Genomic DNA, 23115 nt, shown 5'->3' with positions numbered 1-23115 from the left:
CGAACTCACAGACCACGAGATCATTACCTAAGCCGAAGTTGGACCCTTAACCAACTAACTGAGCCACCCAGGCGCCTCAGTTTTACTTGATTCTTAACTAATTTTTCCCAAATAAATAATAAACATTTTGCACTGTCTGAGAGCTGGTAGTACACTCCAGGAACAACATTATATCTATTTTGTATAGTTTTATTCTGTCTTCAAGCAGATTGGGTACTTTTTTGGATGTGAGTGGATCAGACTTAACTAAGTTTCTAGAGGTTGAGAGAGAAGGAAGGAGCTCATGCCTTGTACCACATGAAATCATGGGGCTGTTTTTTCTAGGTGTGGGATCTGGGACCTGAAGACTCAGACAGAGCTCTAAGCATTAGTTTCCAGGCGAGTTGGCCATGAAACAAACCTGAACCTCTCTCAAAGATCCCAGAAAGCAGTAGTTGTCCCAATTTCCTCTGTAACTTTCTAAAGTTTAAGTGCAACTCCAAGTGCAGAGTTTAATGGAATTCTTACTTCATGCAAGGTTATAGGAAATGCAATGTAGATTGAAAAAGTATATTATTAAATTTGCATTAAGTATGTGATGGAAGGAATTCCCCCCTCCCAATTGATATTTCTCTGAATATGTGCCCAGGGTCTAGAATCATCTTTTCACATATTTGAGTCAAGACATGCTTTCAAGGTTTGATATATTTAATTTTAATTTTTACTGAGTTTTATAAACTCCTTTAAGTGTATATGCAGCTATTCAATGTTCTTTGAAAAGTATAGGATGCATTTTCAGCCCACTCTCAACCCATATTCTGCAATCTTAAAATATCAGTGTCATTGGTCTTTATGTTTGTAACTCACGTGTCTAGGACACAATAATATTGTATAAATTAAGTTGAACTTGACTTATGTGGTTACTCCTTTCAAAAATGCCATGGAATTGCATAGCAAAAGCTGGAATATTTGTCGCACACCATAGCATGCTAAACTTTTGCAATTAGGGTTTGCTTACTTTTGAACGGCTAGTAATATGCATTCTTTCTTGTGGTTTTAGATTGAGCTCAGTGGCAGCCAATGACTAGGTTGAAATTATTTCTAATTAAATACAACTGGCTCTTGGCCGGATGTCACAAAACAGACCCTTTAATTGACTTGTCACTTTTGGCTCTAATGTCCTAATGGCAGTGGTCTTAAATATAACCTGGATGCCATATTCTGTCACTAAGATTCTGAAGTGTCTCACATGAGGGAAAATACAGTGGTTTGGCCAAGGCACTCATGAAAGTTCATGTTTGTTGAACTTTCCTTCAGCCAAGCAGTACGGCTTGTGAGAAAAAGAATTATGTTGAGAATCTTGGCAAAAACCTTGATGCTTTTGCAATGGCAGTGAGGAGGCCTGAAGACACTCATTTCCTATGGGTAGATATTTTTATGAAAAGAGTAGTATTTGTGGCTGTGTATGCATGGCCACAGCAGGGACCTGTGTGGCTCATAGAGAGGCCGAGAAGTTGAGGCTACTATGTCTCACCCTCAGTTCACATCTATGCTCTCCTTTACCGGAATGCCAAGCAGAAGAAATCCTATCCATAGGGACAAGAAGGTGAAATGAGAAGGAAGAACAAAGCAGAACATTACATTTTCTTTATATTCAGGTTTCATAAGGACTTAGCTCATCAGACTGAGTCAGGGCTGGTGCTTCCCTATTTGTCAAGGAAGAGCAAGCTGGTTCTAGCAAATTTATGATAAAAAGTGGTTTCGATTGAAAAATACTGCAAAAACATACCTATTTATTATTTACTATAGAATGTCTTAACTGAAGCGGTCCTCAGGCTGACACAATGATTGTTGAGAAACATTGCAGAAAGCCATAATAAGTCATCTCTTGAGAGAATTCCTGTTATTACAGCCCATTAAAGGGAAAAATCATCCTCCCTAGTGACTTACAGCTATTTCATTCTCCCTTATTGTGTTTCATTTGAATTATTCTTTTGCTTGTGGAAGCTCTAATGGTGTATATATGTGTCTATGTATTTATACACAAATGCATTTATTTAACATTCTCAAACTTTTTAAGGCACTGATTTTAATTATGTTGCTCAGAAAAAATGAGAAAATAATGCATATTCATTCTGGGACATGATACTTGAGAAATAGATTTTAGAGGCAATTATAAGACTTTAATATTCAGTATTCAAGATAAAATATTATTGTGGCTTTTGTTTTTCTCATCCAATAGATATATGTGTTGGGTCCACATAGCTACAGCTGACTGGATCTGAGACAGTAAATTTAGTTATCCTGATCCAAGACAGCTGTCTTCCTGAAACATCGCCTTTGGATGTCCAGTGCATATTTGTGCCTTATTATATTGAGAAACAGACACAAATTTTAATGTTGAGTCTATTGGAAACTTGTAGAGTCAAAGATATTCTTATAAGGGAAGCTGGCACCCTGTTTTCTATGATGTCTTCATAGAAAACTACAATGTGCTTGATTCAGTGTGCTTGATTCATTTAATTTATGGAGACAGAAGTTCAAAGTGGAGGGCTTTTTGACATGAGCCATCTAACTTGACTTGACATGCTTTCAAAGTTTGATATATTTAATTTTAATTTTTACTGAGTTTTATAAACTCCTTTAAGTGTATATGCAGCTATTCAATGTTCTTTGAAAAGTATAGGATGCATTTTCAGCCCACCCTCAACCCATATTCTGCAATCTTAAAATATCAGTGTCATTTGTCTTTATGTTTGTAACTCAAGTGTCTAGGACACAATAATATTGTATAGATTAAGTTGAACTTGACTTATGTGGTTACTCCTTTCAAAAATGCCATGGAATCGCATGGCAAATTTTATTTTATCTATGTAGATAAAATAAAATGGGTACTTGCCAAATCTCTACTGCATTTTATAGCAAAGAAAGCCAAAGAGGAGAATTGTCTTAGAGAAATTGCTTAGACGACTGAAATTCTACAAAGGAAATCTTGACATTTACCAAAGATCAAGGATACCCACATATTGGTGGTAACATTATATAAACACAATCTTCAGGAAAATATTTTTGGATCGTTGTTAATATTTCATGTCCAAGTAACTACACAGGGGTGAAAAGATTAGCCATTTTTATCTCTGGTCATTTGAGTCTTTCTTTTTCGAGATTAAGCTTATTGGATCTGTATTTTTCAAAAAGTTTAAAGTGTTCTGAAAATCAACCAAAAAAAAATCTGTCATTTTATCATATTGATTCAAAAAGGCATAAGTATTCTGAGTAGAGTTTTAAAAAAAGAGAAAATAATATGCAAAGGGAGCATGCAGTATGGAGAAACGACTGAGAAATGAAGAGTAAGTACATTTTAATGTTTGACTTCCTGCCCAGATGAAATGATGAGCTCACTGATTCACTATTACCTTTTATGAATACTTAGCTAGAAGAAGGAAACTGTACAGTTAAAACTAGGGAGCAAACCACTGAAAGCCCAAGAATGGACAATCTCCCACTGAAATTCTCAGGAGGTACCTGCAATGCCCAAGAATCAACATTTTGCAGCTGACACATCATTGTGTTTCAGATTACCTTTCATGTTAATTTCTTCTCTCACAATTAGGGAGCTGGGTAAGGGATGTTATTCTTTTAAAGAATACAAAACCAAGACTTGAAGGTAGAGATGATATCTTAACCAGAAGGTAATTTTAAGGTTAATATTAAAGGTAAAAAATAGAACAAAGTATTCCTTACAGAAGACTAGAAAGTCTTGGACTTTCCACACAAGGTCCTTTGATCAGAGGTAGCATTTACTTTTCATGTCGCTATGGTGACTTTAACAATTGATGGTAATTTCTTTGATGAGGCCATCAATGTTTGCTTGAAAACAAAATATTATACACAGAAGGGTCATCTTATAGGATGACCTCAAATCACATACCACGGTGTGTTTTGGTCCCATTAAGTGTCTTCCTTGAGATTATGTACACAAACCGGACTCCTTGGTATGCTATAGTTCTTTCCTTCCCAGTACTTGACTTAGTTTAGATGTCCGTCTCATGTGCAGAGTGGAGTGGCCACAAAGGATCAAGTTTTGATGACTCGGAAGCAGGCACTTTCCTAGGCAACTAGAGCCTCCCACATGTTCCTGAGTGACCCGCTTCCACAGAGATGGTGGCTTTTAAGCTCAGTGAGGGTCTGAATGGCATGAGACCCACTTAGGGCAATGGAGCAGTTTCTGCTTCCAGATTTTCCAGCTGAAAGAAGAAAAAGAGCAAAGACAGTGAGCGTTTCCTGTTGGGTAGCAACACACATTTATGGGGCGTCTTCTGTGTGTCAGAGCTGCCCTGAGGCTCCTCAGTGTCCTTCCACCCATGACCTTTAGGGCTTTTCCTAAATGTCAAGACATTAATCTCTGGGTCATCACAAATAATCTCTTGGATCATTATGGATATTCTATTGCATTTGTATACACTAATGAATATGAATTATATAATACACTAATCGTCAGAGATATTATTGAGGGCTTCCTTGAAAAAATACATTTTAATCCAAACAAATCCCGTATCTCCTTCTCTTCTTGACCCTCTTCCTCCTTCTTTATCCTCAAATTATTCACAACTTACAAATTTCCAAAAGAAAAGAAGTCTCTCTTTGCGATACTTTTTTAGTTCTTTATTTCTAGACAAAAAATGTTTATTTTTCACCCAATTCTGAAAATAGATGGATTGTTTTCTGAAACAACGGATTTAAAATACAGGGATTTCCCCCTCCCCCATCGTCAAGCTGGCATACATGTTGAGCGATACCAGGGCAATTGTTCACATGGGTAAAAATGTGGCTTGATATTTTCAGATAAGGGAGGAGAATTGTGGAAAAGAAATAAATTTTGTAATTAACAAGTTCTCTTTGCTGTCATTGTTACTATAGTTTTTGGTGAGAAGAAAAGGAGGTGTGTAACTTACTAAAGTGTAATTTACTCTATATACTTAATTTTGGTAAATTTCAAACTTCAGGAAAAACACAAGAATGAGAAAGGCACAAAGAACACTTGTGTACACTTTAACCAGATTCACCTGCTATTACCTTTCTATTCATTTGTTTCATCATTTGCTTTCTATTCTTTTTTCTCTCTCTCCTTACACACACACACACACACACACACACACATTATCTTACTGAATTATTGGATACTAACTTGACTTTTTTTATCACTAAATATTTCAATATATGTTTCCTAAGAATAAGGGATAGAAAGATCATGATCACCATTTGGAAAAGCCATCTGCCAGGGACTCTGAGTTTCCTGCACATCTTTGCTGACTCTGCCAAACTGCAAAGCTTATCTATCCTCTGACCTGGAACAGTTTCTTCAGACAGTTACATAGACAGGTAAGCCAAGGTGACCGTGGCCCTGATCTCTGTGTGAAGTGCTTTTTCCTAGTGAGGTTTGTTTATTACTTGCCCCCAAAGGGGCTGAGACTTTAGCTCTGGGTTCCTTAAGTGTGACGGACCCATTGTGTGTGTAGTCACCATCTGGTCCCATCCCACTGATCTGTGGGAAGGGGGCAGAGGAGGCTCAGCTATTGTGAAGCATCTGCTCTTTGCTGTGCTTTGAGTAATAAACCGTCTGACATTTGGTCTACTTTTGGCATCTAAAGAGTTGTGGGAAGACAGCCTGTTTGCTTGCTCAGTTGTCTCCTTGGGAGTCTGGTTACTTCTTCCTGAAGGGGAACAGCGAGCACTGGTACTGTTTCCTCTGGTCCATTGAATCACATTGTCCATTTTGGTACTCATGAAACAGTGCCGACCCGCTTGCTTGCTGGGAGACCTCCTTTGGAAGCTTGTAACTCCCCACCATTTTCTAAGACAGGGTTTCTTTCGGGACACAGATTCCAGGGAATTTTACATTTGACAGAGATACACTATTTAATCTATCATCAGTTTTCCAATGTTGTCAACAGCTTTTGAACTGTTGTTTACTTATTTTAGGGGGAAAGTCAACTAGGAAATCCCCTTGGGTTACTTTTTTAGCCTATGTTGAACAATAAAATTTTGAAAAACTTTTAGATTCAAACTGAAGCTTCCTTGAGGCATCTTGAATCTCTATCCATACAATGACTGGAGTTTGTTTATTACCCCTGAAGGGAATTTAAGAGATTGTTATTTATTTTTTATTTAACCAATTCCTTCTGAGAGCTTGAGAGGTGAGGTGACATGTCTCATGGTTGGGGAAAAACTGGTTCAAAATTTTTATTGTTGCTTTTTGGCAGCCACTAGTTTTTGTTTCCATTTTCTTTTCCCTATTTGTGATGCCATCCAAGGTTGCAACTGAAGCCAAAAACTGAGTTGGGTACTTTTGAGGCTGATCAGTTTCGGTCAGCTATAGGCTTCAAAATTTCATTCACGTAGAAACATAAAGACAACGCCACACACAAAAAACTGAGAGTTGATGACTCATAGGCAAAACTCTTCATTACCTAAATAACACAGTACTCATCCCTTTTTCTAAACTCCATTGTCTGAATAGGCGTATTAGGATCTGGAGTATGACAAGGGGTGAATCCTTGGTCAAGAAGAATGTAAGGAGTGAAATAATTGGGTAGTTTAAAGGATCCAGACTGGATGTTCCATATGTTTCCTTTGGCTTCTTTTTTATTAAGTTTATTTATTTATTTTGAGTGTGGGAGAGGCAGAAAGAGAGGGTGAGAGAGCATTCCAAGCAGGCTCCATGCTGTGTGGAGCCCAATGTGGGGTTCAGCACCACGACCCTGGGATCATGACCTGAGCTGATTGGATGCTCAACCAACTGAGCTACTCAGGTGCCCTTTAGTGTGGATTTATTTTGTTCAATATAATAATTCCCTTCTCTCATGAAAGGAAGCTCTGGTGGTTACTTTTGTTGTTCACTAGGAGAAGCTAGTTCCCAGGGTCTCCATAGGGTGATCCGTAAAACCCAGAAAGGACCTTAATTCATTGTCAGTTAAAGGAAGCTGGGAGAGTCCTGCTTGGGAAGGTCTCATCGCTGGTGTCAGCGTCTGGCACCAAAATCCAGGCTCCCTGGCTTCCCACCGTGTGCTCTTTCACAACAAAGACTAATTACTCACCTTTTTGGCTGCATCTCACAGTTGATTTTGGATAATTTTCACGAGAAATCTATTTTCCTCAAAGGTATTTCATTCAAAACAAAGGAATATGTTGATTATGAGACTTATTCTTAGCAATGTGTGCTTTAAAATCAGTGAAAACATATCCCAAACTATGTAGACACTTTTCCCCTTTAGGACTGTAACTGGAAAGTGGCAAATTTCAAAACAAAGGCAGAACAAAAGCAAAAACCCAAACAAAATGCAACCTGATCTATTTTCAGAGATATAAAGTTTCAGGATCTTGCTTGTATTTAGACTATATATTTAAAATTTTTAATGCTTTTTTAATTTATTTTTGAGAGACAGAGACAGCATGAGCAGGGCAGGGTCAGAGAGAGAGGGAGACACAGAATTTGAAACAGGCTCCAGGCTCTGAGCTACCTGTCAGCACAAAACCCAACGCAGGGCTCAAACCCACAAACTGTGAGATCATGACCTAAGCTGAAGCCTGGCGCTTAACCAACTGAGCCACCCAGGTGCCCCTAGACTGTATATTTTAAATGAGTGAGATTAAGATATCAACAATCAATTTCAGAATCTGGATTAGTACCTGGGAGAAAGGGATGTTGCCATTTATTCTAGTAAAACATTGAATTTTGAAAATATTTGTGCCTCACTGGTACTTTTACCCTACAGTGGACTTCGAAACTGCTCACTGAAAACTTCATTCTGTGAGATGTTATAAGGCATCCTTTGAAACACTGGGCCTATGTTCAGGTGAGTTTGAGAATTTCAGCTTGAGAAATAAAATGCAAATATATATATAAAACTAAGCGTTGTACACACACACGTACAGTAGGGCTTTTCAAAACCTTTACAATGCTAATACAAAGTATCAGTCTCCGTGATCCACATGAGATATGCAACGTATCTGAAAATTTGTCTAAAGAGCTATTTTTTCATAAATTGCATATTAACATTTCACTGTAGCAGATTGCTCACACATTAAATCTTAACACTCAAATTCTGGCAACATCCCTTTTCATGGAGGCAAAATGCGAATGCTTGAACATCCAGAGCCTCCCGTAACAAGGAAGTCCTTGAATCTCAAGGCTTAGAAAAGTCTTTCTTTGGTTGTGTTGCAATCCCTTTCACTATAGCTTCTGCCCATTGGCAGAACTCCCATAGTGGAGTTGTGCTGAGTAAGTCCAGTTCCCTCTTCATGTCCCTTCAAGTATATAAAGGGAGCTACCTTGTCTTCTCAGAGTCTTCCATTTCTCAGGGAACCATGTGTAGTTACTTCAACCATTTGCCATATTGAGGAATTTTAACTTCTTTCACCTTCTTGGTTGTTTATCTCTGAACATATTCTAATTTGCTCATTTCATTCCTAAAAAATGTGGTGTAGTAGAGAGAAGCTAACATTTCTTAGGCTCTGGAGGCTAGACTTCTGTTGATATGATTATAATGGCAATAGGTGAAATGGCCTCTATCATATCGTTGGTCCATGAAACAGAATCTATAACTTTTTTTCATATCTGCTATCACTCACATTCTACGTGTCTGTAGTTGGAATTTTGGACTAAGTAACTAGTGTTTCTCTAGTAACTACTATAATTGTAGGTTTTGCTTACTCTCTAGTATGTTGGTTCTTTATCCTATCATCTAAGACTGGGACTCTTAAGATGAGAATCCATTCAAGTTTATAAACCTAACTCATTATACCTTTATATCCAGATCATAACTCAACATGCTATAACATTGCAAAAACTAGGAAGAGCTTGTCAAATCTCTTCTTAAAATGATGCTGTGGTTACCTGATTTCTTTGTCCTCTAAGAAAACAAGATTCCTCTTACCATAACTAATTCCTAGAGGTATTATCTTGCCTCAAGGTTATTGTTTCCTTTCTAAGTGTTCTCAAAATATATATTAATAATATGATCTAGGTCCTAAAAATAATTAGTACAAAGCTCAATATTCAGTGTGTTTTGTAGTTGCTACAAAGTAACCATTAAAACTGTGACTCTATTTCTTTCCATTAGTTTTCCAGGATTAATTTCCATTCTTCTTTGCTTCTGTGGTTATGATTTGGGTTTCACTGATTGTGTTTCATTTACAAGTTCTCCTCTTGGGTCACAATATCCAGGAGACTTGACCTCATTCTGAGCCTCCCAAGATCCTGTGACACCATCCTTACACTTACTGGCCTTCAATCCTTTCTTAATAGAGTTTCAGGCTGAAGATCTTGTCTCTAAAAGACAAGTTTCAAATAAAAGAAGTATTAAAGAATTGTCCTTTCCTCTTGTCTTCCACTAATATTGAGTCTTAGTCTTTGCAACTGGTTAGCAGTGCAGAAGGAAGCTTTCTTTTGAGAAATCGGTGTCATGTTTCACAGAGCACCTGGGGTCTAGCTCCTGGTTTGGGCACTACTTTAAGGACATCACAGCTAATTTCTTGATCAGTTACACATGGTTGTCAGGTTAAAACAATTGTTCTCAATTCATTCCCCCCAACTCCCCATCCCAGGACATTTGGCCATGACTGGTGACATTTTGGCTGTCATAATAGGGTAGGTGGGTCCTACTGGCATCTAGTGGATAGAGGCCAGTGATGCTGCTAAGCATCGCAGTGCATATTCCCCCACAACAAGGAATTAGCTGGCCCCAAATATCACCAGTATCAATGTTGAGATGACCTAGCTAAGGCCAGCCTTATAATTTCTTTTGGCACCATTATTTCCTCCCTTTTTAAACTTTCTTTATAAGAGCTGTAATTCAGTTTCTTACAGAAAAGAGAAGGAAGGAGATAAAAAGTGTACAGTCTCACTGAGTGGCTTAGAGTAATAGCAATGCTAGCCAGTTATCTGGCAAAGTACATAGACTATGATCCATCATGTTCAAGTCAAAACTAAGCGCTAGCTATTGCAAATACTACCATTCTCACAGAAGTAGCAATTGAAGCTGGAGAGTTCCAGTAAGTTACTCAGGAGCATTCAGCTGGTCAGAGGCAGAATCTGGACAAATAAATGAGTCACCTAAACTATTAGAATTTTGTATTATATCTGCTATCCTTATCTAATTATAAGATGTTCCTTTACCTGCTGAAAATTTTAATTAAATTTACAGATACTAGAGTTTATGTAATACATAATCACCAGACTTTTTTTTTTTTGGTCATAAAAGTTTTCCTAAACTCTACTTGAAAGCCAGATATTTGAAAAGATTCTCACTATCATATTTTATATTTGGAAAGAAAGTATACTTTCCTCATTTGTAGAATAAGGAAGTTCAGACTGGACGATTTATTTTTAATGTTTTTTTTTTTTCAGTTCACATCAATTAAGACCTGTGAATATTTTGCATGTGTTTGATAAATCCATTTGCATGAATGGGATTTAGATGTTGGTTTTTACTTACAGTGTAGTCATTTGAGAGTCTACTTGTCCCACTGAATTTCTGAAATAGCCAGGAAACTTTTCGTTAATGTGTGTGTTCACCATACTGCAAGCTTTCATCTGCAGCATTCTAAGATTTTGAGAGGGACATGTTTCTCTTCTATTTCCCATGGGTAGCTTAAGAAAAGCAACTTTTAAGTTGATGTTTTGAATTTGAATGAACTCACATATAATTATGTTTGGGGAGTTTTGAATATAATGACATTTTAGCTAATATGACAAAGAAGAAGAAAGAATGGAAAGAGAGAACTAGTCTTGCTAAGTTGGTAAATTATGCGATAGGTTAAAAACATGATTGTATCGTCAAATATATAATGACCACATTCTCTTCCATCCACTATTTACTGCAACATTTGTTAAGTTTTTAAAAAATAATGTGGCTTTACTTGAGTAAAATATTCTTATTTCTTCTGATCCATAGTCCGGTACGTTATCCATTATGCCACTGGCCCGTCCCTAGTATTCTTATTTCTTAATGTCATTTTCCATAACTTTTACTTTTTTGCTTTTCTATCAGATGTATTAGAAGTTAATATTTCATCACAATAAGAAAAAATAACTCATTTCTTATGCTTTAAGGGACTTAGGCATACAATTTGGGATTCTGGATCATCTTTATCTCTATTGACCTTTATGAAGATTTGATAATGTGGATAGGAAAAGGGGGGGGGAATTAGGTAGAACTTGATAGAGTTTCTAGATTTCTGGTATCCATAGGATTTCTGGTGTCTGTGTGGAAAATAGAATAGTAGGAAGACTATGGCTGATTTAAAACACAAATATACTCTTTTTCTCCCTCCTTTCCTCTCCTTTGCTTCCCCTCCCATGCTCTCTCCCTTCTTCTCTTTCTACCTTTTTGCTTTACAAATTCTAAGCTTTATAGACAAATGACATGAATTATTTTTCTCCATATTCATTCTTGGACTGACAGAGCCATTGTTTTAAATCACAACAAAACTTGCAGCTTATATTTATATTTATTCAATATTTGATAATTATATGTAGCTAATTTATCCAGCTAATTATTTATTCACATGTGTTCCTAATGAGTTCAGGTGTTATGGAAAGAAAAAGTAGTTCATGTCCTTTGAATCACAAGCAGTAAATCAACAAACATTAATTTAAATGTAAATTTGACTCCCACCCAGGTATGGTTAGTAAAATAATATTTATGGGTATTCATTCCTTCAGCATACGTCACTGGCTATGCAGAAGATCACACTCCTATGGGGTCTTTAGATTTAGCAATATAATCATTTGGATATGTATCATGAAAATGATTCATGTTTTGAAAGAGTATTATTACAATGATTTAGCACTCAAAATGAATTCTGTTTGTAGCCTCCCCTTACCCTCACTGTGTGTGTGTGTGTGTATGTGTGTGTGTATGCTTTTATTGCAGTATTGTGTTCTAATATTTCACTTTGTCATGAAAGTTTCTACTCACTCCAAAGCCAAGAGCTTAATTATATAAGAAAGAAATTCTTTAGAGTAAAAGGAGAAGGGCAGCAAAATTTGTGGCTCTAGATTCTTGACTTCCATGAAAATAATAATTAGGAAGGAAAAATTAAGATGTGTTTTATTTTAGAAACTTGTAGTTCTCATAGTGTCATCCCCCAAATACTTTTACTATTTGAAAAACTGTACCAATTTGCAAATATTTATTGCAACCTATCAAAAAGTAGGTTGAATGACATTAAAAAATTAATGACTGGTTTGTGATAGGTCCTCTTCATTCAGATGGTCAGTTTGTTTGGGACGAGGAAAAAAATGCAAAGGCAAAATAATAACATGTAACTGCATTTCAAATTTATAAAGGTAGAAGAATAAATGTGTTGTAGAAAGTTAAAAGAGCAAAAATGTCCATCCTTCATAATTAGCTCCCAAGATATAAATACAGATAGTGAATAAAGATTGACATATTCCCAAGTACTAAAGCTCTATGTGGGAACTCTTTCATGATAAATGATTATGAAATATCAACTTACCACTTAAGGTTAGCCAAATAAGTAACATCTCACTTAAAGTGAGTTTTAAAAAGCTAAATATGTTTCTTTATTTTTATCAAATAGTTACATCTACTGCAACAACAAGCACAGGAAAAATGCTGCAGTAATCATATTAGTTAATTTAATCTTTAAAACATAATTTCCCTGAAAGATGAGAGTATTCATTCAGGAAGAGCACTAGCCAATTTATGTTCACCGTATGGCTCTTCTATAGAGAATAATCTTCTGGTTCAATTCTCTTATGTGCGAGTTAAGAAAACCAAGTTCTTGTAAGATGTAAGGGTTTGCTCCATCACATGTTGGGCAGGCAGAGCATGACAACTTGAACTTTCACCTGATTCGGTGTCCTGGTCTCCTCTGGCACCACCACCCACCAAACTGCCTTCTCTAGCAGGATAAATGTGATGTATGGAAATACTAAATGGACCTCGCTGCCATGTATGAAAAATGCTATCATTCAGTAAGCATCAGTATGGACTTAATGATGGCAAAAGAGTTTAGTTCAAATAATTTGAACTCATATAATTATAACCAAGGTTCTCATCATTGAATTTCTAATTCCCTAGGCTATTCATTACATCATTTGAATTGTTGTATGTAAATGCTAAAATTTAGTTCTAAAAGTCACCACTCTTCACATAAAGATCGGTTTCATCTGGATTCATTCTTCAGTCACTACTTTTGTAACTATGATTTTGGGCAGGTTAATTCTGTAAACATTGGTTTCCTTGAGTGTAGAGATAATAGTCCATACCTCATAGGACTAAGTAAGATATACTGGACACAAACTGGTCAGTAAGTATTATTTCTAATAGTCTTAGAGCCAGGTATTTTCTGCGAATAAACATATTTCCAATTAAACAATATTTTCTCTTTGCAGATTATGGCCAAGTTATAGAAACATATGAAATTCTTCTGCTATTTATTAAAGATAATATTTATTTTAGGGATGCCTGGGTGGCTTTGTCAGTTGAATGTCTGGCTTCAGCTCAGGTCATGATCTCACGGTTTGTGGGTTCGAGCCCTGCATCAGGCTCTGTGCTGACAGCTCAGAACCTGGAGCCTGTCTTAGGATTCTGTGTTTCCCTCTCTCTCTGAACCTCCCCTGCTCATGCTGTCTCTCTCTCTCTCTCTCAAAAATAAATAAAACATTAAAAAAATAAAAATAATATTAATTTTAAATCTAAATAACTCTAGTACTACACATCCTTAAAGAGACACAACATTATCATGCACAGGCGCATGTGCGTGCGCGCGCGCACACACACACACACACACACACACACACATTTGTAACTGGAAGTATTTTCTTCCTGAACCCTAGAATTGAAAGAACGGCCATTTTGGGTTAGCAAATTATGCATTAACGAGGTCAAGCTTTGTTGTTTTGTGAGCTATTCATATTTGGGGCTTTTGTGATGGAATTGAAATGCTTTTCCTTCTCAAATTATCTTTCCACAGATGTTTTATTAAAAAAAATCAAGATCTCGTTTTAAAGAGTGACATGTTTGATTTAAAAAATTAGGCTTCTGCTTTTAGTTTAGCTGGGGATAATACAGCTTTGTAGTAAATACAAATGCAAAGTATCTCTTAATTTCTTGACTTGCTACTTTGATTAAAATGTCAAGAAAATGCTTTAAAAATGGTAACCGGCGCACTTAGGGCTGGTCTTGCCATATTACTGAGAAGTTAGCAGGAGGTACCATAATGTTCGCTTTATCACGGTTATATTCATTACGATGTCTTAAAGACTCACTGATAGATATATTAGAGAGTTTAGGATTTGTCCAACTATAGTTACATTATCTTTCTAAATACAAGATCCACTTGGTGAAAAAATTCTTCCCAATCAGTTTGACTGAAATGGTAGCTAAATTAGACATAATGGTAACTTCAGTAGTATTTGTTTTTTTTTTAATGTTTTATTTATTTTTGATACAGAGAGACAGAGCATTAGAGGGGGAGGGGCAGAGAGAGAAGGAGACACAGAACTGGAAGCAGGCTCCAGGCTCTGAGCTGGCTGTCAGCACAGAGCCTGATGCGGGACTAGAACCCACAAACGTGAGATCTGACCTGAGATGAAGTTGGAGGCTTAACCAACTGAACCACCCAGGCGCCCCCATAGTATTTGGATAAAGTTACAGTTTAAATCAGGTTTCAGTTTCGTGTTTTATTCAAAAGGCAGATCCTTGGACCCCACCTTTATCTTGACGCAGTGAACCAGAATTTCTTAGAGAAGTTCCTCAACACTTATACTCACAGTAGGGTTTGAGAGCCTCTGGTTGAGACTATGTAATAATATTTGAGCACAAAGTAACATTGTATAAGAAAGCAGAGGAAAGCTTTGGATTAATATTAAAGGCCCAGATATTTGTCTGGGTTCTCCCTCTTACTGGTGGTTTGATCTTTTATAATCATTTAGCCTCCTTGAGCATTTATTTTTTTATATTTATCCACCAGCATTGTTATAGGAAGCTAATGTGATAGTGCACATGAAAGCACTTTTTAATCTGTATGCTATAGGATATAAATGTAGGATAGCACTTTATTATAGCTGTGGTTAACGCAAACTCCTTAAATAATAATCCAACTGGTCTAATAGAGTTGTTTCTTTCCCCATATAATATTAAATAGTAAAGGACGTAGTCTAGATGTCAAAACAGAAAGTGCATTATGGAATGCAGTGAGAGGGAAAACCAAACAGTGAAGGCAGGTAAGAGTGGCCAGCATCTCAGGTCTGAGCTGACCTGAATTGATCTGAGCAAATAGGGGAAGTATTCTGAAGCAAGGTGGAGTCTAGTAACAATGGTAGGGTGGTGCATGTAGAGAGAAATTAAATTGCACTGACAGCAGATGGAAAATGAGTGTCTATGCTCAATTCTCCATAATAAAAATCTAGAAGCCATAGACAACGAGCTGAACATAAATCAGGCAAGGAGTCCTGCAGCTGGAGTGGGAGGCTGAGCCTTGGAAGGCTCAAAAGGGCGTGAGACATCTTTTCTTTTCTTTCTTTTTTATGCTTAGCCAGTGCAAGTCCTCTTTAGGGCACGAAATCCTGTTCTTGGCCTCCTCATCAATAGCACTTGTTAGAAATAAAATTAGAAGACAAACACAAGTGTAATGATTTTTTTTTTTTTTGAAAAGTAGAAATTTTGTTCAGAGGACGATAGAGAAGAAAATGAAGACCGCTGTTGTGAATCTTCCAGTTACTGAAGGGTGAGTCTGGAATAATGTCAGAGTGTTCCACAAGCATTGACGTCAATCAGTTGTGTGAGATAGGGGTCTATCCTTACCACCCTCCATATCTCCTGAAATATCATGAGCCCTCTGATCATCATTAATTCAACAGATATTTTTGGATTACTTTTTAATGTGTCAGACACTGTTTTAGGGGGATACTGGAGGAATGAGAGGAGCAAGGCAGACACGTTCCATGCTCTCAGGAAACTATGCTACCCAATGCAGCATGTGCCTACGATATAGACAGTTGGCAAAATGGGACAAGATGATTTCCCTCCCTGTATCCACATCCCTTCACAATGTAATTGCAGCTCCTATCATCAAGAGGCGAGGTCTGTTGGCCACCTCTTGGCCCTAGAACCTGTGCCCACTGTGAGAAGAGCAAGGAAGATAAGGACCTGCTAGAAGATGAGAATCCATGTGCAGCTTGCAATTGTTGCAGAGGTTGTCCTAGACTAGGTGAGTGACAGCAGTTCTGACACCTGCTGCTGCCCCTAGAGTGAGCCCAGCCGAGACCGGAAGAACTGTCTAGTTTGGCCCAGGTCCAACTACTGATCTGTGGAAGCACAGACTAAATCAATGATTGCTTAGGGCCACTATGTTCTGGAATGATTTATTTTGTAGCAAAAGCTGACTGAGCAGCGCTTTCCTATGTGAACATGATTCAAACTTTATTTGGGGCACAGAATTTTCTCATATGGCTTGTCAAATTACCTTGATAACTGCCAACTCTTCACTTGGCGCTGTAGGGACATGGTCTCAGTGTACAGTTGTCAGAATACAGACACCCTGGGAAGGTTTGACATTGGATCTCTGATCTGCAGGATATGAAGTTGACTAATGTGCTTGAAACATGACATATGTAGAATAATTCTTGGAGAAAATACAGATACATCTACAAGTACCAGCTCCAAACAAGCAGTTAAAAAGTTCATGCAAATCTAACTAGCTTTGTTTCCCAACATAAGTGGTTCATGGTTTAAGAATGGAGATACACACACACACACACACACACACACACACAAACAAAAACCCCAAAACCTGTCCTTCAGATTCTGAATTTGTATGACTAATCAACTATGTACTATAGAGCCATAGAGTCTCTGGTTTTCCCTTCAAATAGTTTTATTATTTTGAAATATTATTAAAACTATCGCCAAAGGCTTCTGTATCATTCCCGATGTCTGCATGTAACTGCCTTGATTCTAACGATGACACATCAGTGGAGATTAGTGAAAGAGATCTTTGATTTATCTTAATTTCCAAATATGTCAGAGTGTCTTTTCCTCTTTTCCTGACAGCCGCTCTTCTGTGTCCGGCCCTCCCAGCTGGGCATTTTGGGAAAGCAGCCAATTCCAGGGCTAATGTGTTTCTGCTGTTATCTGACACTGATGCTGCTTCATGGAGGCAGCAATGAAGATAAGCCCTAATTGGATGTATTTTTAAAGCAAACCTTTTAGTTACTTAGAACAGAGCTTCCTCAATTAGCTTCCTTTCTCCTCTCTCTGGCTGTGCAGGAACCACACTAATGTGGAAATGCTGGATAAGGATGGGCGTCAAGGGCAGGGTCTGGGCAATGAGGGACAATCATAGTGAACTCAGGAGAAGTGCTCCACCAGACAGGCTGGGAGCTGAGCTGTTTCCAGGACAGCAGGTGAGAGAAGAGTGCTGACGGGATCAGATGGGACCAGAGGCCTCCTCAGCGGTCTGGGGTCACACTAACCACAGCCGCACCCCAGAGCGCCTGCAAGAGAGGGAAGGTAGGGCAGGCCCTGATGGATAAAGAATCGATACTTACAAAATGGGCTCCATCATTGAGCTCCAATGGGTGCAAAATATGTTAACCTGGGTTTAGGATTCAGAGTTTTAAATGGCTTCCTGCAATATAGTATTCTCAGGTCAGGGAAAACCTATTTAAATCCCTACCCTTTTTTAAGTTACTCACTCACGAGCTTGTGATAGCTGCTCAGAGGGAGCTAAAAGAAGCAGGTGTAGAGGTCTTGATGTGGAAAAAATAGAGAGAAAAGCAGAATGGAAACACATTTCTTTCTGGCTTATATTTCTGAAATGAGATTGGAGGTGACACAGGATGTTAGTAGTCTCGTGTTGGTTGAAAGTGGGTCTGCCATCATCTCCTTATACTCTCTAGGGGGCCCAAGGGCTCCTGTTCCTTTTGGCATGGTTTAGTACCAGTGTGTGAGGATCAGCACCCCCTATGGTAGACCCTCTGTCCCATGTTACATTAGGTCTGTGGTCAACTGGAAAGGATGAGCCTGGGCAAGGCGGAGTTGAAGGCCAGAGAGTGGGTAAGAGGAGACAGAGTTAGGGGCACAGAGAAGAGAAAACAGAGGAATCCACTGCTCTGTACTGAAAGGCTCTCTCACTCCCTCCCCAATTTGACTTCCTCATCATTTTTATGGAGTCACCCGTTCTGAGAGTCCTATCCCCTGACCTTAGGAGGTTTTAAGGTTCTGACTCAAGGATTTACTTCACAAGAAGTTAGAATTTGAGTTCTCTGTTATATAATTAAAGAGGCTGTGATTTTTGGATGCTGGCACTATCTTTGGAAAATGTACTTATTTAAATTAATGTTAAGAGTTATGCAGTATGTTTGATTGACCTTATAGGTCAGATTCCAAATTTTGCACATCCAAGGTTTATTGAGGTCATATTAATTTAGAGATATGTTTTTCTCTTTTTAGGTTCTCATGTGATTATAATACTGTGTATAAATCTTGACTCTTCTGTGCAGCTCCTCCTCTATACTCTGCACCTAGGAATATATCTTCCAAAAACTAGTCACTCCTCATCATATTATGCCCTGACTGGCATAAGGACCATTATAAAACTAAGTTCTAATAATTAAGTAGCATGATTGTTTTGTCCTCTAGAGTTCAGGTATAAAAATGGACAAACGGCTGAACACATTAGGGCTCGCCATTTTTTTCCCTTCTCTTTTCTCCTTTGCTGTGACACTGATTTCCTGGGAACATCTGGCACTCATCACCACAGTGAGCAAAGTGATGACCCTTTCTGTTTAACTACAGAGCCAGAGCAAGATTGGCTTTTGAGAAGTGACAGAGGTATTGGAGTGATGTGCATGAAACATAGAACATTGGGGGATATGAGAATTTGAGAACAGAATTATTTCCACCACGTGCTAACATCACTAATTCTGCATAGAAATAACAGCTGTGAAGATAGTTATATTTAGTGGCTTTATGGATTTCTAGTAGGCATGTCTTTGTGTCTAAATAAATACATACCAGTACATAGAACCATTTGTTTAACAAAGTACCCCTCTGTCTCAATGACCATAATAATTTCCTCCTTTCCTCCCTCAGTTTTCATGGGAGGAAACTCCATCCCTTAGTTACTGATCCAAATCTAATAGATTAAGACTGTATTGGTACAAACTCTATAACTCTTATGCCATCCCCAGTAGGAATACCCAATTCCAGAATCTGCATACCTGATGGTTAGTCCTATCCACTGTATTGGCCGTGGAGGGGTGGTCTCTAGTGTTCTGGCGAATTCGAGTGGAGTTTTGTTGCTCAATGGTGGAGGAAGTTGGGATACAGAACTCTCTGAAGCATCGCTTGAAGTTTTCATCCAGAAATGCATAGAGGACTGGGTTCAGGCAGCTATTTGTGTAACCTAGGGCAATGCAGAAGTGCCAGGAAACGGTCTGAAATGTTGTTTCTGGGATTGTAATCAAGGCTTTAATGATGACATAAATGTGAATGGGAGTCCAGCAGACAATGAACACAGCCACAACCACCAGCACCATCCTGGTGATTCTTCGCAGGTTCCTGTCCTTTTCTTTGGAGCCAGAGAGCATACGGACACTCTTGAGGCGTAAAATCATCAGTCCATAACATACCGTAATGATGAGCACAGGCATGATGAAGGCAAAGATGAAAACACAGATTTTCAGCAGGTTTTCCCAGTACCAGGTTGGGTGAGAGAATGTGAGTGTACAGTCTATGGAACCTAGGAAACAATGATTATAAGGAAGAATTAGCAGTGATATCTAATTGTAGCCTTGACCAGAGCTAATTTAAAGCCATGAAGGGAAACCAATAAGAAAAGATTTAAAGAAATTGAAGGAGAAACTCAGCTCTCTGTTGATTTTCAGGGAGAGTTTCTTTTTAGGTTTTCCCCCACTACATATCTTATGTTTTGTCCATTTTGATTGCATTCACCTTTCATTCAGCCGACAGTTGCAGACCTTTCACTGGGAGCTAGATCCTCTGTGGGGTCTATGTTCTATGTTCTATGAGGATTCTATGTTATGAAATATAATCGGTGTCCAAAGTCTATAGGAGTTTCCAGCTAATTGATATTTTCATTCCACTTTTTGATAGGTGGTTCATCATTTTAGAAAGATAAATTTGTCATATAGGCAGTCACTCAAAGTTTTAAAACAAGCTTCCACTTAATGTTTTTTTTGGAGGGGGGGTTAAATTCTAATTATTCTTAGAAGAGCTATCTTGTTTTCCCATCATTTTGATTAAGTAAATGTAGAGAAATCAGGAAGCAGTAGGTTATATTCTCTTTAAAATGCGTAGTGGGCTTCAAATTTAGGGAAAAGTTCTATTACAAAAACTTCAAAAGCATTTTGCTAGAAAAATTATTAAAATTACAATTTGACTAAGATGTTAGACCACTCCATACTTGACACATGACTTCACCAGCATGTCAGTCTCTAAACCCTTCATCCCACAGGCCTGCAACTTACCATGCCTGTACTTGGTTGTTGCCATGAACATCACAGGCAGACCAATGGCTGAAGAGAGAATCCAGTTGCAGACATTGACAATTTTGGCATTGCGGGGAGTACGAAAATCCAGAGCCTTGACGGGGTGGCAGACGGCAATGTAGCGATCAACACTCATGGTACAGAGGGTAAAGATGCTTGTGAACATATTATAGTAATCTATGGAGATCACAATCTTGCAGAGGATGGTTCCAAACGGCCATGTTCCCATTAGGTAATTGACACTCTGGAAGGGCAGGGTGCTGGTTGCTAGGGCATCTGCCAGAGCAAGGTTGAAAATATAGATGTTGGTGGCAGTCTTCATTTTGGTGTATCTAGGAGATGAAGGAGGAGCAGTGGCAGAGTCAGAAAAAGACCAATGTGAAATACGGATAAGCTTCCAGTAATAAAATACATTACAAAAGTTAGCGGAAAGCATTTGAGATGAGATATGGGAGAAATCTTACTAATACTAATACTATTTTATAACCATGTGCCTAAGAGCTAAATACATAGTTTCTCTACCTATCAGTTTTATAATCTGTAAAATCATTATAACAGCTGCATACTGATTTATTAGTGTGCTAGGTACTTTGATAGATGTAGTAGACACAGGGAGCTCTCAGTCATGTATCCAAGTATGGTGATATTCATGAAATGGATGTAAAATGAATGATAATTCATTTTAACTCTATGTATGAGAAAAACTTCAGATATATATATAGTAAAATTATGAAAAAGTGTAATCATGCAGGAATGTGTATGTATATATGTCAATGTAATAGTGCAAGTGTGTTTATGTGTATGTATATACATATGTCTGTACACACAACACACACACACACACACACACACACACACACACACACCCAAGACTATTTGGTGGTGGCACAAAGAAGAAACAAAGGAAATAGAAGGGGGAAGGAAAGGGAAGAAGGAAGGCATCCTGGAATTGTAAATGTGCAAGTGTAATCTTACAGCTGGTAAGAGTAGGTCATACTAGATAGGAAGAACACCTAAACAAAGGTGTGACCTGTGTGTCTTGGCACTTCCAAAGGGTAAAATCCCACCAGAGAATGAATGGCAATAAATATGATAGGGTGGGCACATAGAGGCCGGTTCGTGGAGGGATTTGTGTGCCCTGGTGGGGAGATAGGACTTTATCCAAGCCATGATGAGGAAGCTAAAGCTGTTTGTTTTTATTTTTTAAGAGCTTTATTGAGGCATTACTGGCATACAATGAATGGCATATAATTAAAGTGTTCAAGTTGATAAGTTTTGACATATGTACAGACTTGCGAAATCATCATTTCAATCAAGATCAGGAATTGGTGAACTACAGCCTACATACTGGGTCTAGCTGCTGCCTGTTTTGTTGGAACATGCTCCCGTTCATTTAATTACTTCTTATCTATAGCTGTTTTGATAATGCAATGGCAGAGTTGAGTAGTTGTGAGAGAGACCATATGGCCTGCAAAGTCTACACTATTTACTATCTTGCCCTTTACAGCAAAAAATGCCAACTCTTGATCAAGATAACAAACATACCAATCACCCTCAGGAGTTTCCTTGTGCAGCTCTTTAATCTTTCTATCTCACTTTCCCTGCCTTGACCCCAAGCCCTAGGCAGTCGTTGATCTTGGTCTGTTTCCTGTTATGATAGATTAGTTTTCATTTTCTAGAATTTTATGTAAATAGAATCGTTCAGTAAGTACCCTTTTTTTGGGTCTAGCTTCTTTTGCTCTGCATAATTATTTTGAGATTTATCCATTTTGGTGCATGGATCAAAAATGCATTCTTTTTATTTATTACTGAGTACGGATACGGATATTATAGTATTGTTTATCCACTCATCTATTAGTGGGAATTGAGTTGCATCTCCGTTTTTGGGTACTAAAAATTAGCTGTTATGAACATTAGGTTCTTGCATGGACATAGGTTTTCCTTTCCCTTTGTAAGTATTCTAGGAGTTTTATGTCTTCAAAGTCACAGAAATTAGAACTTAGAAGAGATAAGCAGGTATATTGACAGCACTGATAAATTATATCTGATGGTAGAAAGATATCCTGCAAATGTACTGTCAAATTGCCAGATGTATTTGACGTTCCACATCTATTTACCTTAATGTTAGGAAGAGTACCTCAGTTTCACTCTGGGAAACCACTCTTTTTCCACTCTCAGTCTGTGTGCTTTGCAGTGGTCTCTATTATCAGTTCAGGGCATGAAGATGTAAAGTGATTGGGGCCATGGTGAATGTTCAGGGATAGTTTTATGTTTCAACCAGAGCCAATACGATTCTGGGGGGACTTCTGGAGGAAGAATATAATATTTTTAAATAATTAAACCTGAGAGGATGTAAGGTAAGTAGTTGTTGGAAGAGCCTGTTTGAAAGTGGATCCAAGGGTGCCTGGGTGGCTCAGTTGGTTAAGCATCCAACTTCATCTCAGGTCATGTTTCTTGTGGTTTGTGAGTTCGAGCCCCACATTGGGCTCTGTGCTGACAGCTCAGAGCCAAGAGCCTGCTTCTGATTCTGTGTATCTCTCTCTCTCTCTCTCTCTCTCTCTCTCTCTCTCTCTCTTTGCCCCTCTTCCACT

The 23115-nt window shown here is 38.1% G+C and overlaps 1 protein-coding gene across 4 annotated transcripts in view; it reads right to left on the bottom strand.

Annotated features, from left to right (window-relative positions):
• OPRM1 (opioid receptor mu 1) overlaps positions 1 to 23115 on the bottom strand; it is a 165727-nt gene that overhangs the window by 104027 nt on the left and 38585 nt on the right. Inside the window, exons 2-4 of one of the 4 annotated variants that reach the window (XM_029944032.1) lie at positions 20504 to 20856; positions 19235 to 19755; positions 3830 to 4226 (exon numbers count right to left, since the gene is read on the bottom strand). In XM_029944032.1, the coding sequence (XP_029799892.1) occupies positions 4188 to 4226; positions 19235 to 19755; positions 20504 to 20856 (913 nt within the window). In that variant the 3' untranslated portion in view covers positions 3830 to 4187. Of the gene's footprint in view, positions 1 to 3829; positions 4227 to 16535; positions 16581 to 19234; positions 19756 to 20503; positions 20857 to 23115 lie in introns of those variants that run through there. The other 3 variants (XM_029944033.1, XM_029944034.1, XM_029944035.1) reach the window with 3 other exon arrangements.

This window comes from Suricata suricatta, chromosome 7 (genome assembly GCF_006229205.1).
Source record: "Suricata suricatta isolate VVHF042 chromosome 7, meerkat_22Aug2017_6uvM2_HiC, whole genome shotgun sequence".
In the NCBI taxonomy this organism is placed as follows: domain Eukaryota; kingdom Metazoa; phylum Chordata; class Mammalia; order Carnivora; family Herpestidae; genus Suricata; species Suricata suricatta.
Note: the sequence above shows the minus strand (reverse complement) of the source record. Positions and strands in the feature narration are given on the sequence as shown.